Below are 19123 nucleotides of genomic sequence, written 5' to 3'. Positions count from 1 at the left end.
ACAGGAATACACCGCCCAAGACATTAACATCATTCTAATTGTCACTAAGAACATAAACTGCATGCCAACAAAACTCACCATTTATAATGTTTGCATTTAATGTCTTTCTCCATCATTCCCTCACTTTGTTTTCATTAGCTGCTCATGACATATAGCTATCAGGGGCAAAGGAAATTCAAAAAATCCTCTGAAACAGATATGGATGATGAAGAGATGTCAGTTACTACATCTGTATTGCACAGTGCATGAGATTTCCCGTTTCCAAACAGCATCAAAATGTAAAGAAAAGGTTTGATGATGGGTTAGGATGGACTGTGAAGTCAGGGAGAACACTAACGGCTATAATGTGTAGAATAAACCAATTTCAATTGTTTTCTGAAAGTTAGTTAGTCTTTCTAATGGGCCACCAGTATCACAACACGTACCAAATATTAAAAGGTTGTACATCATACAGCACAATACAGGATTACCACAATGGAGCTCTCGTCTTGCTTAAGGCCTTGCAAATTCTGTAAGTTTGCAGTATTTCTGAAAGTTATCCAATCTTTGTTCTTCAGGGCCTTGCACAGTCCAAAGTCAAACTTCACTTAAAAGCCATAATTGGATTTCAAACATTTGCACCTTTATAGACAGAAGGAAAATATAGCCATAATAAAAATATACAATGAAAATATGTGCAATACTCCAGTGTTCAGCAAAAAATGTCCTTGTCTGTAGTTAGCCAAAAACGAGATAAGCCTGCACTCTGTATGTCTAAGGAATGAAGTGTGTTTATTTTCCCAAGTAAAAGCAACAGGAGAATTTCCTAAGATTTTGACATAATATTAAGCTGTGGTCTCAGAATTTTGGACCTCAGTGGCCAACGCTCCTTGTTTCATTAAATTGTAAATTCAAGGAAACAAACAGCTATCTTGTTATAAAGCTGCAGTTATACAGATCTGTAACTTAGTTGTCAAAACATAAATCCAATCAGACTCTTGTAAACAGCATATATACTTATTATACAGTATTGCCTAATCTATCTTATAAAATTTGGCTGCAGAGTTGCCAACTTCACATTTACAAGTAATAAATCATTATGATCAAGTGAAAGCTATAAAACAGAGAAAACATATACGAATGTGTACAAAAACAATCCTAGTAATTATGATACCAGAAGAACAGAAGAGTTGAAAGTTAGATTTATACATCTGTATTATAATTATTGTAAATATGATTAACTTAGTAAAAGTAATAACTTTGTATAAATGTCAGGAATAACATTTGCCCAGAAACCTCATCAGAAAGATATAAAACAGAATTTGGCAAAAAAGAACAAAAGGTAACTGCAAATCATTTGCTTACTACATCTGTGAGGAGGAACATGAAATTTGAAGGGAAATACGAATTTCCCTACAGTTTAAGTTTTATTAGGTGGGGGAAGTTGGACTAGTTACATTCTGGAAAATGAAAGAAACGTTCTCGTTTATCCTTTCAAGGAAAGGATCATCTAGAATCTGATGTTGCCCAGAGAAATGTTTCCATTGCATTAACTGTGACATGGAGAGTGGTTTCTTTGAATTAGGCTTCCCATGGTTTTGTCCAAGCTGGCAGCCTCTAGACACAGAAGGCTTTTCTGAGGAAGGATCTGAAAAATGATACAGCAGACTAATCAGAGAAAACCGATACAGAAAATTCTCAGTCTGAATCAATAAGGCAGTTGGTGATAATGAATGAGGGAAACAGTAACAGTAAGTGTAATCCTTCTATGTCAATGAAATCCAAACATACGTATCCAGAGTCAGAGGGGAAAGGCTGTTTCTTGCTCATTGACTGAGTTTATGAAAATCACCATATGCTAGCACAAAGACAAATCCTTTTATAAATAGATAGAAAAGGAAATGCCTTATCTGGCAATTTCCCTTGTGCTCTTTTCCTAATTCTGTGACATTTCAGCTGTTCGCATTCTTTAAGTAACTCTGAATATGGAAGTATGCTGCAGCAAATCTCACGCTGGCTTCTGTTGCCTCCCAGAGGAGTCATTCCAATCGGCTAAGAATAGTTTCGATAGCTAACTATTTCATTGACTCAGCACAGTAGAGGTTGATCTCTAGTGCACTCTGTACATCCTGGTTATGCCAAGCTGTTTAACGGTATATTATATAATGTGTGTCACAGTCAGGAAAAGTACTAATTCCTGTGAAGCACACAGACAGAAATCCACTTTGAACAAAGGATTCTAGAGCCCCCAGCAATACCAGGTCATTGCAGAGTATATTATGTTTTGCTGACTTCATGATTCATCTGACACGTGTGACAAAGAAATCAGTTTGGATGGAAAAAATTGCATCACTGTTGTTACTGGTTTAAAACATATAGTCAAATCAGTATTCCCTAGGAAAGACCAGTGATATGAGCAGCATGATGACTCAGAGCATTCTTGAGATTTTGAAACTTTTACCTGGAGAGCCCATAAAGACTCATACATGTAAGACTTTCCTTTTGACTGGCATATCATGCACATTTGTGCTAGGCTTGAGATATCTTTTACTGTCCAGAAGAAAATTTAGAATAAATGCACTTCACAAGTTCTTAGAGATTCTGCATTCTTAACTCCATAAACTAAGCCACGATCGGATAAAATAATAGGCTTTCAGCTTTGTAGCTCATCTGAAAACCCGTAGAAGGGCAAACAACCCATCTGCAAGATCCATATGCAGTTAATTGCTTCTTTTTGAGAGTTCTGTGGCTTGCTAAAGATGGTCCCAGTACGAATGGACAGCAAGATCTTGATCAAGAATATCCAATATCATTAGTAGGCCTAATGGAGATCCCAATGCCAAGATAATTAGGTCTTAAACTCATTTTAAGCTTAGACATTGCGCAGCCTGTATTATATTATTTTGTTCCTCTTCAGTTTACCTTTTGAATCATGATTGCTAGAAATGTAAGAGACATAATGACTGAAAGCTCTTGGCCTCTTCTGTGCAACAGCATCCATTCCCAGGAACCTGAGATGCGGTTCTCCAATGAAGGAACTGGACAGCTTTCTGGTCTTAGGAAGGGCAAAGAGTCCAACTAACGGTAGCTGCATTCTGGGGTGATCAACGTGAAGACCACTACTCACAACAATTTGACTAGGAAACTGTTTAGTCAGTTACCTGCTCTGTAGGAAGCCAAACTTTTCCCTGCTCATTTCCACCTCTTAAGTTTAAGAACGACCGTCAAGTTTTTCCTTGATTTACCACCACAAGGGCTCTGTTCACCAGGAAGGCATGATTACCTGTCAAGTTCTGATTACATTCACTGCCCTGAAGTTCAAGAGGCTGATGCTGTGGCTGAACTGACGGAACCAATATGTGTTCAAAGCATAAGAAAAGCAGTCAAGAGCAATAAGACAATTGCAAAATGCTAAATAAAATCATATGCACCAGTGTTCGCCACAGAAGTAACGTTGTAAAATTTCTTTGGATCTCTGCAGTCCAGGAGCTCTACCCCCTGCCTCATTGCACACTAGTGAGAAAATCTGGCTCACGTTTAAGAGCAAAGATGCCTTTTCCACACAGATCTTGTAATAGTACCTACATGGAAGTTGGTATATTTTAGAACAGCACCTGAGCTATATATTTCCCTATGTAAAAACAGAAGGTCTAATTCTTCAACCATTAGGTTGAAGGATACAAGGACAATTAAGTCAGTATTTGGAGCAAAAATAAAGGAATCAGTTAAATTCTTATGGTTACAGAAGCACTATGCACTTCAAAAACCAAGCCCTCCCCACTTCAGGTAGAATGAGATGAGAAAGGAATAAAACTTAAGCCTACTACCTGGAAACATGCAAACCATCAAGCAAAATAGTCACATTGGGTCTATATTACTTAATTCCTTGTCTGTGTCTGTCAAGAACATGAACGTTCTGGTAGCCATTTCTTTGGCTCTTTTTACAGTGGCATCTTACTGCAGTATTTTACCATGATTTTACTGTTACATTTAGAAGAGATCACTATTTGCACCTCATTATCAATTTATGCATATTGTATATGGCTACTTCATGCTCAAAGGAAAAAAGTATATCAGGGCAATAGACACTCTTTCCTTTGAGAAACCAGATGAGCTATAAAAACTAGAAGGGATGGGGTGTACACATAACTTAAACAAGGTAATTTTTTTTTTTTATAAACCTGCTCCTTACTTAAACCTATATACCACATGGTAGTAACACAATTCTGACATGCAGAAAGAACAGGAGAGATATGTTCCTAAAGAAAGGATAGACGCAAAAATCTACAACTTGGTTTTATGACTGCCAAGGCATCTTCCAGCATTTCTCAAATGACTATTTTAATCGTCCTGCATCAACATTAGCTAATAATTGTGAAATGAAAGGCTATATTCAGAGATCTGACGTATTATTATCCGGATCTTCATCTGGTTCTTGCTGGTGTAGCTGTCCACAGGTAAACAGCTTTTGAACTAATTCATTGCATTTTACCAGATAATCATTATTGTCCTTGAATAGTTAGAAACAAAATACTATATAACCTCATTTGGCTGTTATCAGTCACTAGTCTTGCTGGATATAGCTAACTCAAGCAATTAAGAGATGGGACATATGCACTGTTGTTACTGCAAGCGGTATCTTGTGAAGGAGTCCTATGGATTAGAAAAATCAGGCAATATCTGGAAGATCCCATAAAGAACTTCATTACTTTAATCCTATTTTACTGGGTGTCAGAGTTTTCTCCTGTGACAGACCATATATGGATGCCCTTCCTCAGACACAGCTAGAGATAATGAAAAAGAAACTCACTTTGATGGTCCTTCTTTCCCATACAATTGCACTCAAGCAGGTCATGAGTAACACAGCTGGAATCTTCATGAAGTGTAAAAAGATTTCTAAGCTCCTCAATGGAAAAGTGGATGTGTTCAGATGTCTTGGAAAGGTCTACAACTGCCCCAGAAAGGTCTTGCTTGCTGATCTGTCTTTGATAAATCTTCTCTTCTATTGAGCCTGTGTTGAAAAAATAGTAGATACATGCGGTTAACTTCTGGCCGGTACTTATCAAAAAGAAAAGTCAAATCCATTTTTTGTAACGATGCAAGAAATGCTGAACTATTATTTTCAGCTATTAAAACAAGAGCAAAGGAAAAGCAAATGAATCAATGTGATATCTCTATTTTAGCTGAAGTCAGAGTGAATTATATATATGCATATATATATGTACAGAATGAATGATTTCCAAAAACATTCACTCTGCTTCTTTTATTGACAAAATGTCAACAGCTGTCTCACTCTAGGATATGCCTGAGCACCATCTCCAACCTGTGATTAGTAGTCTGTAGATGCACACAGTATGTTTCTGACCATCTCTCCACACCCTGGCCATCGCCTAAAGAAAGCAAAAAGATTAAGATCCTTAACAGCCTGCTGTACAATCGTATTTTAGGTAAAACTTGCAGCCTTTTCTCATCAAATTGCCAATTCTGCTAACTCATTCAAAAGGATGCTGTCCAAACAAAGCATTCCTTAATAGTTGTCTCTGGCTCTTTTTATAAAAATCTTCTGGTATTAACTGTAAATAATTTTTAAAATGTAATTTACTTTCTAACATTTATGCTCCTCTTTCTTTGTGCATGAAACTAGGGGTTCCATTTCTTTCCTCACACAATCCCGTCTTCATATTTGTTTTCTAAGCATTAGTAACAGTTTAACATCTCACAGGAATATTCATCATTCTCCTCTTCTCCAAAAATATTTTTGCCACAACGTATCTTTAAAAATGACATTTCAATTTCTATTAAAATCGTAAAATTAGTGTTTTGCACACCCTTTAATTCTTAAACAAACAAAAAAGTAACTGAGAGAGTACAGTTACAGGATTACATAAGGATTACAAATACATATTTGGTACAGGTACTCACACCATGCCATGCAGTATTTGGCAAGCTGTAGCAATTTTGACTGCTTTACCAGACGGTGTTTCAAGCAACAATACGAGTGACCACATGAGGGTACTGATTCACACTTGGAACAGGAGTAAATCCAAGAATCTGAGCTTATTTCAGGTATTAAGCACTTAGCATTTCTGTATAATCAGAGGTTTCTTACCGTGTTTCTACAAAGATTTTTTTTTTAATTGTTATTGTTAAGAAGTATTTTAAGTGAGCGTTCTTATGCCAACTAAATAATCCCTTCAGAGCAACAGTGCCATTACAAGAATAGCGTGGCACTCAGCTTTGTTTTCTTTCTTTTAGCATGGCTGCCACATGATTTTCTCATTCTCTTAATTCTGATCAGGACCTCTCCCTTTTTCTCACGTATGGCAAACAGTTGCTTTCTTTTTTTCTCAGAAACACTCACTGTACAATCTAATCATAATTTTGTCTTCTTCTTAGAAAAAAACAGCTTTCAAATTAAAAGGTGACAGGAGACACAGGTGGCACATTACTCAATTCTTGAAGGAAACTAGAATTTACTCTTTTCCTTTTTTAGTGTGAGGAGGCTTCTAATGATACCAACACATTTAATTTGACAGAGAAACGTTTCTCCTTTTTCGCTCAGATAGAGCTTTCCTCCAATATTGTACTTGTCCCGACGCAGTGGAACGATAATCAGGTAGCAATAACACATGTAAAGTCAGACAGTTCAGAATCAGCCAAGAACTCATTTGATGCCCATCCCAACCCACGAGTACACAGTTGTATCAGACCTGAATATCTGTAGCTGGATTCCAGTCGATATCATACAGGATCAAATGAGATGCTCCAACCAGATTCAGTCCTACCCCCCCAGCCTTTGAACTCAGCAAAAAGATAAAAGCTGGGCTGAATTTATTATTAAAACTATCAACAATCTGTTGCCTCTGGGAGACAGGAGTATGTCCATCAAGTCTAGTATAAGAGTATCCATAACGTTTGCATGTCTCTTGTAACATATTCAATGTCTGCGTGTAATTGGATACCAGCACAACTCTGCCAAATAGGAAAACACAGTTATCTTGTTATCTTAGACCTCGGTAAAGTTAAAGTACAATAACAAATTATTGAAGACATCTAAGGAAATAAAATCATAAGTCAAGTAAAAATTACACATCAACCTGAGGTTACTCATAAATCATAAACCAAAACATGTAATACTAATTTGAAGCACATACAAAATTTGGATGTATTATATCTACTGTCAAGCATTCACGCTAAGTACTTTTTTTCCAACAGAATTTGACTTAATGCACGGATTGCAGGGATCCAGGACCAACCACAGAGACAGAATTTTTTTTAAATCTCTACTTATCCAAAATCACCGTTTCACTGTTGTTAAGAAAAAGTACAGGCATTTGCAGAGGGTGTTACAGTCGCGAATACAAAGTATATGTGGCTCTACTTTTTCACTTATACTTTTTAAGGAGATTGGAATTGAGCCTGTATATTGAAAAAGCTATTTAATACTGATGACAGCAGAGAAATAATACAAAAAACAAACATAAACAGTACTGAATTTAAGCAGTAAAACTTTTAAAAGGCTACTGTGAAGTTATGTACGCAATCCAGGAGAACTCTGAGAAACCAAACAATGAGAGTCAGATAGGAAGACAATGCCTCTTGCCTACATCTTGAGACCGAAAGGAAAGGAGATGAGGGATGGCAAAGGACTTCATAAACATTATAGTTTTGGTGGGGGCGAGGGGTGTTAATGTGAAATCAGTCTCCTGGTCCCTTAAACTAATGGCTAGTCTATGTCACTATACTATGCCAGTGGTTTTCCTCAGAAATTTTTACTACATAAGTTTCAGAGATCTGCAAACCTAGAACTTCTGTCCTTCCAAGTATTGAGGACAATTCTACTGAGAGAATAAAGAAAGACCTATTGAATTTAAACTATAAATAAAATTGTAAGTGCACACAGGGCATTCGCTGTGAGATCTTGTTTGGAGGTCTTTTATAATCTGAACTGAATTTACAAAATTCCATCAAAGATGCTCCATTTTTTAAACTATTTTTGATTAAAAATAAATATAGAAAACCTAGACAGAGATAATTGGGGAAATCTGGTAAATGAGCATTTTAAATATGTTTTAAAGTATTTTTGTTGTTACAGTTGACTCTACAATTGAACTACACCCAAGACTTGTTTGTAAAGACTTTGCAAGATTGATTTTTTTGTCAATCAAACTAAAATTCACACCTTTGTTTTCCCTCACAAATAAGAGTATATACTTTTTAAGGAGACTGGAATTGAGCCTGTATAATATTGCAAAAACTATTTAGTACTTATGATAATAGAAAAACAATTAAAACATATACAAATAGAACTGAATTTAAGAAGCAAAACTTTAAAAGTTGCAAAATAAAGCCTCAACATTAGATGCAACTTAGCAGCTCCCATAGCACTGATACAGGGGAAGCTGCTTTCTCCCGATATTCCTGATACTTTTCGGCTACAGGAAATAAGGCCAGTTCATGTAGGTACTTAGCTTTCATTGGTTTCAACGGATGTTAAGCATATAAATATCCATGACAAGCTCAGCTTTTCTGTTTTGTAAAAAAAGAGCATCAGGAAGAAACAAATTCCTTTATATCAGTGCCAAGAGAGCTGCTGTTACCTCCCATTACTGAATTACAGCATGTCCTATTTAAGCACCAATGTCCATCAACTTAAATAAAAATTGAAAGATAAATATCTTTGGAGTAGCTGGGCTTTAGGTCATGAGTACACAAAAATTTCACCCACGGCATGCAAGGTATATGAGATTTCCACGAAACGAGCAATTCTCCAGTAACTGGCCCTGTGCATCCTACTACCCCAGGATAAACCGAAAGAGGTTTTGCTTCATGTCAGTGCCGTTTACCATGGGGGACGCTGGCAGTTGCTGTGCCAGTTCACTTGTTGGGACTTACTCCTGTGAACATACCCTACACAGAAAACGCAGCAAGCACTGAACATCATGGTAAAGGAGGAAAGAACTCATGATCTAGCAATTAAAACTATTTTAGTGCAATTTAAAATATTCAATACGTTAAATAATTGCCTCAAGGAGATGCAAAGCACTAGAAAGTGCAAGTGCAGGTAGTATGTCATAGTACAGAGGCTGTAGCAAACTCTTAGTTGCTGGAAGTCAGTATGAAAAGTTCTTTTATCTGGAGATAACATAAAGAACAACTTTGAAAATTATGCCAGCTGCACATCCTAGTTCAGTAATTTAACACGGAAGAGCCAGGGGTATCATGCATAAATGTACTTAGCACCTCTGCAAGCAGCTGCAAAGCCTTTATTTTTAATATCACGTTACTATACATTTGAAAAGCAAAACAGAATAACCACAAGATCACCTCCATATCTCCATTTTACTTTTCTTTCACACTTGCCTTTCAGAAGAGCTGAGTTCATGGATTGCTGCTAACAGCTTCACCAGCACCTGCAATTTTCCTGAGTCAGTTTCAGAGAAAGTGTCAGAAGTATAATCTGGCGGGAAGACATGTGTTAAACCTTCATAGAGACTGGATTCACCATGTTCATCGCACACAGAATCACAATTTTTTTCCTATGAAAAATAAAAAGATTCATGCTCCATGTCCTCTTTAAAATGATTTTGTTTAAACTTTGCTAATATTTTTACTACAAAGAAAAAATAAAACATCAAAAAGTCACCATAAACTAGTGTATCATGTGAGCACGATAACCTCCCAATACTGCATTGAAAGCACAGTTTAAAATACTCATAGCATTTACACCTTGGTTTACACCCTATAATCTAAGACGTTATTTACAATTGAGTGGAGAATAAGTTGAAATATTAAGAACCGAAAAATGTGTTTCACTTCTACTTCTCTTTCTAAAAGACCACACAGATATAAACACAGTAAAGCTGCATCTAAAACTTGGAAAAAGAAATCAATGCTCTGTTTATTCTTTCCAAATTCCTTGATACCTTATTACAGAACTCCACAAACACTAATTTCTTTACAAAGATGGTGTCATTAGGATTCAGTTTTGTAACTAGAAATGAAGCTAGCAAATAATAACAAGAGTTAAAATAAAATAGCAGAAATATAGGTAATATTTTGCTGCAGTTTGAAAATCATTCTTTCACAAGGAGGAAGAAGCCGAACTAGCCAAACCCCCAAACCACAATAGTAATAAATGGCTTGCATTCACCTTTCCATCTCATTAGTTTGTAAAGAGTTAAGCTTCCACTTTTGAAAAATTTATGATACTCAAACTCTGAAGTAAATTCAATGAATATAGGCAGTTTTGTCACTCATAGGCAGGTGCGTGCTATGGACATCCCTACAAAGTCTGGAAGACCATCTTTAAAGAAAGATTTATATTTCCACTCAACTGGCCTGGATTTTGATTAGTGGCTATAGAAGTATTACTAACTTCTAACTATCATACTGCTTATCTATAGGAATGAGAATATTTCTGTAGAAATAACAAGCTGTACAGTGATAGGACTCCAGTAAAACTGGAAGCGGAGACATCTAATACCCCTGATACACAGACCCTGCAGCTCCCACTGTCACTGAACTTGAAGAGTGAAGTGTCCACAAGAAAGGGTGAGACTCATCACACAGGCGGGCAGGTTTCAGAGGAACCAGCAGACAGAGCATTCTCTAACTGACACTGCAGTTAGTTAAGAACTTCAGGTTAAAAGATTTATCTAGATGCACTAGCATTCAAAATTACATTCCTTCAGAAAAATTATTTTATAATAACTGTTGCTTGTTGTTGTTGTTTGTGTGTATTTCTACAAGCACTTAGAGACAAGATTAAGAGGGTAAATGAAAGAAGATAATAAAGAACAAGAAAATACTCTAAGGCAACAGGAAACGGGTTAGGTAGATACACTCCCTGTGTGCATTCAGATTTCCTAACATTTACTTTTTTGAAAGCCTGTCTCCTAAAAAGCAAGTCACATGTAAAGAGAGAGTATGAAGTGATCTTCAGTAACATGCACATTGACCATTAACATACTAATAGTGACCTTTGCCTGCTGAAATGACTAATTGCAGGCATGCCCCCAACGCATACCTTTATGGCTTTAAAGAGAAGGCAAGGATGATTGCAAAGTTTTTTCAAAGCTCCTATACATATTAGATGAGTCCTATTTTCTAGCCTGCCTTGTAGACAGGACCTAATAACTCGAGAACTAAGCAGTTTTCGATACAGTTCAAGTTGCAGTGCTGTTGGTCGGCAGAAGATTATGCTCTCCTTTTTTGGGGGGAGAAATTTGTTTATAACCTCCTGCGTTCTCCTAAGAATAAAGTGTCCAGTTAGTCGTGTGAGTTCTGCTGCTCTTTTTTCTCCTAACTCCTTTTCTTCCTGAAAGAACAAAGCACAAAATTAGTGCTAATCTTGCATTCCATCACAATAATTTTCTACGTAATCACAATAATTTTCTATGTGATTTTAACTAGGCAGTAATGAACAGCTTAAATGTATGATATCACTTTCGGACACAGGGCTATAATGATCGGTTCTTCTCCAATTAGTATGACTGCATTAGCTTAGACTGCTAGGTCTGGCTTCTAAAGTCTTAAACAAAGGAAGATAATGTCCTAGAAGACATACAAGGCTCAATTTATATTCCAGAATTTCTTGACTGACGCAACAAAATCATGCAGATTTTGCAGTACTGTAAAGAAACTATGAATGAATAGCACATCATCATATGGCAATGTGCACAGCATCTGCGGGAATGCAAGGTGTTGGAAGAATACGTTTTGCCTGATTATGAATAGGCAGCTGAGGTGCTATGATCTCAAGACCCATGTATTCCTCCACCTCCCTTTGAAGAACAATATTTTATTTCAAATAGGAGGCTGAAGAGCTTTCCTTGCTATTAGTAGTCCTGAACTATGTTAAAATGCCAACTTTTCCAACTATTTTGGTTCCCCCAACAGGTCTATACATAAGCTGGACTAGGGTCCAGCTGAACTAGGGTCTTACACATAAAAAAAGACAGAGGATGTACAGTAGCATCCAACCCCCCAAATATATTAATGCAGGATCCTCAGAAGACGCCAAAAATTTGGTTTCTTTGAATAACCTAGTCAGAGTTCATGTATTTAAACCTCATTTTATTCCACGGGAAGTAAGTTTCACAATGCCCTCTATGAATTTTCTTCTATAATTGTTTTTTTTTTTTCAATAATATACCTTTGTTGCTGAAGGTTCTCTGGATCTGACAATAGGCTCTTCATATATTTTTCTGTATGTGGATAAAGAACCAAGTATTCCTGGATTTACAAACTCTATTAACGCATAAAATTCTTGTAAGTCATTTTGGATTGGAGTACCTAAAAAGAGAAAAAAATAATTCTGCATTTGTTAGGTTTTTCTTGAAACTGATAGAAGTACAATCAGTGACTTCAGAGTTTAATGGCTGAGAATGCATCTTGAAGACAGATATCTTATTTCAACGTGTATTACTCAGTACTAATCAATCTACAACATTATCATGATTAATAAGCTACTGTCTCTGTAACTATACAGACTGCATATCTAGTTATTGTGACAAATGAATTTAAAGCATTAATTTCTAAATTAATTTGATTAAATAAATACAAAGGAAAATAATGCTTGTGTGTAAACTGAGTCCTGATTCCTTTACAGAAGTTCCCAGGCTGCTTGCCTGTCCCTGAAGTTAAACAAATTTTGCATTTTTTATAAAACATTTTTGGAAATAGTCTTTTTTCACAAGACCCAAGATCTGTGTATTTAATACCAATTCCCAAAATTTATACTGTGTTCCTGCTGTGCTTACAATATCTTTATCCTTTACCCGACCTTGCAATTTTAGCATACCTAAATATTAGAAGTAACCATAGATACTAACCAGTAAGGATAATTCTTCTCTCACAAGACAGACTAGTGAGTGCTGTAGTTGTCTTAATAGAGCTATTTTTCAGACGATGTCCTTCATCACAGATTAGGAGGTTAAATTCTGTAGCCTGAATTTGATCCAATGAGCGCAGCAGCATCTCATAACTGATTATCATAACTGAATAAAGCGGAGAACTGATGAATTCTTCTACTTTGTGATCCTGCAGGCATAAAGAAAATATATGATACAACTATCTCTCTGAAGATCATTCATCATATTACTTAATCACCTAGTGTCTACAGAAATCTTTCCAGTCTGACACAAAACATTTACTACCTCCTCCAAGAGTTTGGCTTATTGATTCTTTCCTAATTTGCAAAAGAAATATGGGAACTGATATGGCAATTTAGAATTTCACCAACTTATTAACTGTCAGTTTATTATTCTTCCAGGCCTTCAGATCCTCTGAGACATATTACCCCGAAGGTGGAAAGCACAGACTCCCTGTAACAGCTTCCCAGTCCTGGCATTTAGGTGAGCTTCAGATGGATAATTAAAACTGAGATAATGAACACACCTCAGTAACTGCCTGCACATTCACTTTGGGATCTCAAGCTGCAGTGTGTCGTCACGTGGTCCAGCAAGAAGTTACCACATGTATTCCACCAACCTAAAATTCCTCTTGCAGTTTTACGTGGAATATGATACTCACTTTGTAACAAACCCTTAGCATCGATAGGTTGGCTGACAGGTAAGGGCAAGCTGGGACCCAGAACTTGAAGCCAATAATTATCCCCTGCCTGGGGGGATGCCTGTCCATCTATAAATGGAATTGATTTCTAAACACTGTTTTAATGGTCAGAAAGCGACGGTCAGCCCCTCCACTTCCATACACCCTTCCAACCCTTTTCCTTCAACAGACATCAATACTTTTGAACTCCTAAAACCTTTCATTCTGGCTAGTTTATTGATTTATTACCAAATATGACAATGAAGAAAATCAACAAGAGCTGCCTGTATGGTAGCACTGGAGTCTGAACAGAATAGAAAATGAACAGTTCTAGATCTTAGAGACAGAACTAGCTTTAAAAAGAAACACAAAAAATTATTGTAATGTGACAGGGAGCTTCTTCCTCAAAAGCTTCATAGAAATAATTACATTTCCAAACAGACCTGTGAATATACTAAGGTTGTTTAGTTTCCTTCAGAAGTGCAACCTATAATGGAATAAAGACTTGGAAAAAACAATTTTTCTTGTGATTATGTGTAAAAATGGAAAATTCTGCTGTGATCATTTCCCTTACCTCAGTTACAGACATGAATTGCCTCCACACTCCTTCGCAAGCAGCCCTATATGCAACAGATTTTACATAGCTCTCACTAAAAAAGTACATTTTTGTTTTTAATTGGGATACAGGCCAGAACATTCAATTCACCGTTCATCAGTGAGGAAAAGAACAACACTAAACACTCACAACCAGTCAGTTACACAGTTGAACAGTTACATACAGCTTGATGTAAAGAGTAACTAGATAGTATACATGTGCAGTATCTACAGATCTTAACCATGTTCCAAAATTAATGAAGGGACAAATAAACTTGCAAAAAAATACTCAATGCCATTTAATAGAATAGCTTCCTCGGCACTTAAGCAAGAAATTATTAATACTACTAATCTGTGGCAGCCTCACCTCCCAGTGAGTATATCTACTTGGTAATCCCAAGACAATGAAGGAAACCTTCATTATAATCTGAAAAGTCAACATTTCATATGCTTTCCCAGAAGGAGGAGGCACAATACAGATTCACGACTGCAAAGGGTGACTTCTCTTCAAGAGACAAGAAGGATTTTCTTAATGAGGCAAATAATTTTGCATGATAATAAAACCACTATTCCATAACTGTGTTCACAAACTAAGCAGACGGTGGTCCCAGCTCACAAGCTGAACTACCTCTTTAATTTTGAGAGCAAATCTAGCTCGAACCTAGGAGGGTATTTTTATCATCAAACAAGATCAGCTACTAAACACACAAAACTAAGTCTGGAGCCTGCTGGTATAATACACCAAAAAAGGCAACATCACTTACTTAGCACAATCTTTATAACCTCCTAGTAGGCGATTCAGATGAATCTATGGGCCAAATCTGGCACATTAAGTCCAACAAAGTAGCTTCTGGTAGACCAGTGCCCACACCCCGCTCAGAGAGGACAAGCCCATGATGGAGGCAGCAAGGAGTGGTGCTGAGCAGGTAACAAGGGCAGGCAACCCTTCCCCTGCCTTCCCCCAGGACTGTAGTGAAGAGCTTGTTTTCTAGCCTGTATTTTTACTCTTAGTTTCAAAATAGGAACAGAAAATTTCCCCTAGATCTCCGCTCCCAACATAGCAGCAGAGACACCGAGCAGCCCCAGGCACCAAGCCTATGTAGGCGACAGCCACTGCCGTTACTACCCAGCATTCAGGCTCTTTGCAGCCCTGGAGATGGACACAACGCCTTTCTGGTCTTTTGGGGGGATTGTCAAGTATCAGAAGATGCTCAGGCTTCAGAAAGCATTTTGTTTCTCTGCACTTTCTAGGCATAAGCTGAGATTACAGGGAAACTGCTGGGGCACCAGGGAACTGCCTTCCCTCTTCCCTCTCCTGGTAATTCATCAACTCTGCTGGCCTACTTGAACCTCTTAAAAAGATCAGGAGAGCCCTGACATATTATAAGCCCCCTACATCCAAATATAATATATCCACCACTCTATATAATAACAGCAGCAAATGATGGAATAAAAATTAAAATAAATTTACAAGCTAATTTCAACTAATTAATTTATCCTCTTAATTCGCTGCAAGATAGCCTCCATTTTTGCAGTTACCCAAAATGACTTGAAAGGTTTAAGCAAGTTGCTCAGACCTACATATGGAGCAATTGTCAATCAGTATTAGAGCTCCCTAATATCCCAGACCTGCTCTTTGAACAGACCCTTCTTTGCACCAGTCCAAATCCAATGTAGCCACTGAAGTGTAAATTAAAAAGTGCTGAATCACAAAGCAGTGTAAACCTTGAATTAACTCATTCTCTAGACGTTTTGACTTAAAAACTAAACGAAAACAACCCCAGCAGAAATTATATTCTCAATCAGCAGATAATGGAATTATTCTCTCAGACACGTCTCAAATGCTGGTAACATGGATTAATGAGACCTAAATGCAACCTTTGTGCAAATGCCCTCATTGTAAGACCAAATGTCCTCTACATAACACCTGCATTTGAACAGAAATAAACTGGAATCATATTTTAAAAGCAGATAAAGTTAAACGCACTGTTTTTTTAAAGAGTATTACTGAAAGGTTAGAATCAGTTCTTAGTGCTTCACTGTGAAAGTGAGCAAAATGCACCTCACACCTTAAAAACTCTGCCAGTTCTTTGAATGTATTCCTTATATGCAAGAATAGTAAAAACCTTTCAGACAACTGCTTCCTTTTAAGCTATACTGAAGAAATAACAGGATGGTAATTGCTGTTTTTCTCGAGAAGATAGACAGGAAGTTATTTTGAAATTCCTCATTATACCCCAGGAAAGTCATACTGTGTCTTGCTTCTGCATGACAATGTATTCCTTGCTATTTGGGAACACAGTCTTAAAAGCTGTTGAGTGCCCTCAATTCCAAATCACTCTAGTCATATGGATAAGAATATTACAATTATTTAAATTAAAATTTTAAAAAAGGTACTGGTTTTTTGGGTCATAGCAATTGTCAGCAAATTCAGATTTTCTCCTCCCAGCATTAGTTACAAAAATTGAGAGAAAACATTCAATTATTTCTAACTCTTTTTTCAGGTAAAAGTGCTACCATACTACATTTTGCCTTGTACCTACTTCTTTTAGAAACTTTCTCAATCTCAATTACACTACATTACAACTCCTGACCAGTTAGTTTGCTTCACTGCCATGTCTTGAAACAAGTTACTAAAAATGCAGGTGATGCAAAGGGCACTTATTACTGAAACAGACCCATGGATTGGCCTCAGTGGAAAATAAGCTGATTCAGCCCTTTGGGGGATTCAAAGATAATAAGAGTGGAATACAAATTATTTTTTACATAAAAACATAAAGAAATTAGTTCTATATAATTTTGTAAAATCCATAAAAGAGAGTTTTAAAACTTTCATTTTGTCTGAAGTATTTACTCTTCCATACAAACGATAAAGATAATGCAAGAAACTGAAAGCAAATCTGGTTGCTTTAAGAATTAGGTCATCTTCAGAATGAAGTACTACTTGTATGGAACTATTAGATTAAAAAATAACCTTGGAACAATATCTGTATCCCTGCTGCAGGCACCAATGTAGATACTGTATGTTTTATCATTTAGGTTTTATATTTCTATCATTTACTACAAGCAAAGCTGTCAAGCAAGTTTCCATTCTCCTTCACTCAGTGTTTTCATCTAGAGACACTCCTGACTAGCAAACACTGGTGACTAAGTGTCTGGTTACTTCAAAAATTGAAAAATTATTTACCTTCCAGTAGTTGGAGTTGTCCAAGACACATTCTCCGTAACACATTTAACTGCTGGAGTACCTTATATCCTACATGCTTTATTCAGATATTTTAAGTAGCTATGTCCATATGCAGGTATCCCTCACACTTCTCCCAGGAATACATTCTCTGCTTTAGAAGCACAAGCCTCCAGTGTTTCCACTGCCTTCCACTGGTGCAATTCAAGTATATAGGACAGAGGAAAAAGTAGAGGGAAGGCAGATTGTTGAAAGTACACATAGACAACACAGTTTCCATGTTTACTATCACTAACTTGTCTCTCCTTTCTGCTGTGAACACCCATTCCATACGGGCATGGGGATCTTAGGAAAATAAATACTAGATTGTAAATTGCAAAAAATAGAGCTTAAATTTGGAAGCTTCAGAAGTGTTAACAAAGGCAAGCTAGTTTCTTGTTTACAATTTCATAAATGCAAGCCCTGAGGGAATGCAACCCCCTGATTGAGGTACTGAGCCAAACTTGAAGGGAAAATCTACATGGTAAGAAGAGTCTTACTGGATCACCAGAGCAAGATGTGGACCTCCTCCAGAAAAAGACCTTAGTCAGTGATCCTATACTCCCACCCCTTGAACTTGTTTGTCTTTTAGTTTACCAGGCGCTTCCCTCCGGTCAGTAAAGATTGCTGAAGCACTGAGTCTGTGCTAGAGATTTTAGTCTCAGCAGTACAGCACCCAGTTTTGTGTTTCAAAAACAAAGGCAAGATCCTAAAGCCTTACCGAGGAGATTAGCAGATGGAATACTTCATCAGCACATAGGATTCACTGAGGCAATACAGGAACATGGGAGCGTCCTTGTCAGTGGGAACACCTCCACTATAGGAGGGACGGGGATGAGTAACATCCAACTTCTTGTACTGAGACGTGTACCTGTCTTCTTTCTTCTGGAGACATGAGATACTACCTGCAGCATCTAACCCCAAGCCTCTAGGTTTGATAAGTCCTGAGATTTTAAATCATCCTTACAGAAACCTACCTCTTGACAGTAACAGTAAAGGGAATAACATTTTAAAGTAACCTAAAGTAGACAGCTGAAGCAAAGAGGAAAAGGTTTTCGGTACAGAGCTTAAAGGAACTACCAAAGAAACTGAATAAAAGTCAGCCAAGCTAGAAGCTCTGTTACATAAATGCACTCTGATATACAACATAAAGTTCTTCCTCAAATGGAAGAGGCACAAGGAGGACCATATCACCCCCTACATCTTCAAAGGTGAAGCCTGAAGAAAGATTGGACCGACATATGCTACGCATGCAGGTGAGCTTGAGTTATCCCCTGGGCACTGACAGCTAAAAGGACGCATGGACAATTACCTGAAAGAGGAATGAAGTATTCTAGATACATGTTACTAGAGAATTATTAGTTTTGGTCTCTTGTTTAAAAAAAAAAAAAAAGCACAAGTCCTATATTGAGAGTCAAATATGACCTAATCCCTTTTCAAAAATAAATCTTACCTGATCAACTGTAAAGACTTTGATCCTTTCACTTCCCAGCCATTTCTGAAATTCTTTTTTCCAGTTTTTTACCAGACTCCCAGGGGTGACAATTAGTGCTCGCTTTAGTGCAGGTTTGCATCCATAGACCCCCTGACGCAGAAGAGTCCAGACAAGCGAAATGCATTGCAATGTTTTTCCTAAACCCATTTCATCAGCAAGAATAGCTCCAAATCTGCCACTAACTCTGTAAAAAATAATTAGGGTGCAGTACATTTTAAAAGGCAAAATTTTTATTAGTTGCAACTGGTTTGAGGATTAATTTTTGTGGTTGTCTCCTG

General features: G+C 37.1%; 1 protein-coding gene across 5 annotated transcripts in view; it reads right to left on the bottom strand.

The window, feature by feature from the left end:
* Positions 1-347: 347 nt before the first annotated feature.
* Positions 348-19123, bottom strand: part of RAD54B (RAD54 homolog B) — a 70029-nt gene continuing 51253 nt past the window's right edge. For all 5 annotated transcript variants that reach the window (XM_068933041.1, XM_068933039.1, XM_068933040.1 and 2 more), the window contains 9 exons: positions 18804-19029; positions 12816-13023; positions 12137-12276; positions 11009-11299; positions 9343-9518; positions 6690-6951; positions 5303-5369; positions 4790-4990; positions 348-1627 (listed from right to left, as the gene is read on the bottom strand). In XM_068933041.1, the coding sequence (XP_068789142.1) occupies positions 1410-1627; positions 4790-4990; positions 5303-5369; positions 6690-6951; positions 9343-9518; positions 11009-11299; positions 12137-12276; positions 12816-13023; positions 18804-19029 (1789 nt within the window). In that variant the 3' untranslated portion in view covers positions 348-1409. The remainder of the gene's footprint in view (positions 1628-4789; positions 4991-5302; positions 5370-6689; positions 6952-9342; positions 9519-11008; positions 11300-12136; positions 12277-12815; positions 13024-18803; positions 19030-19123) is intronic.

Source organism: Struthio camelus, chromosome 2 (assembly GCF_040807025.1).
Source record: "Struthio camelus isolate bStrCam1 chromosome 2, bStrCam1.hap1, whole genome shotgun sequence".
Lineage (NCBI taxonomy): Eukaryota > Metazoa > Chordata > Aves > Struthioniformes > Struthionidae > Struthio > Struthio camelus.
The sequence above is the reverse complement of the archived record's forward strand: the minus strand, read 5'-3'. Positions and strand labels throughout refer to the sequence as shown.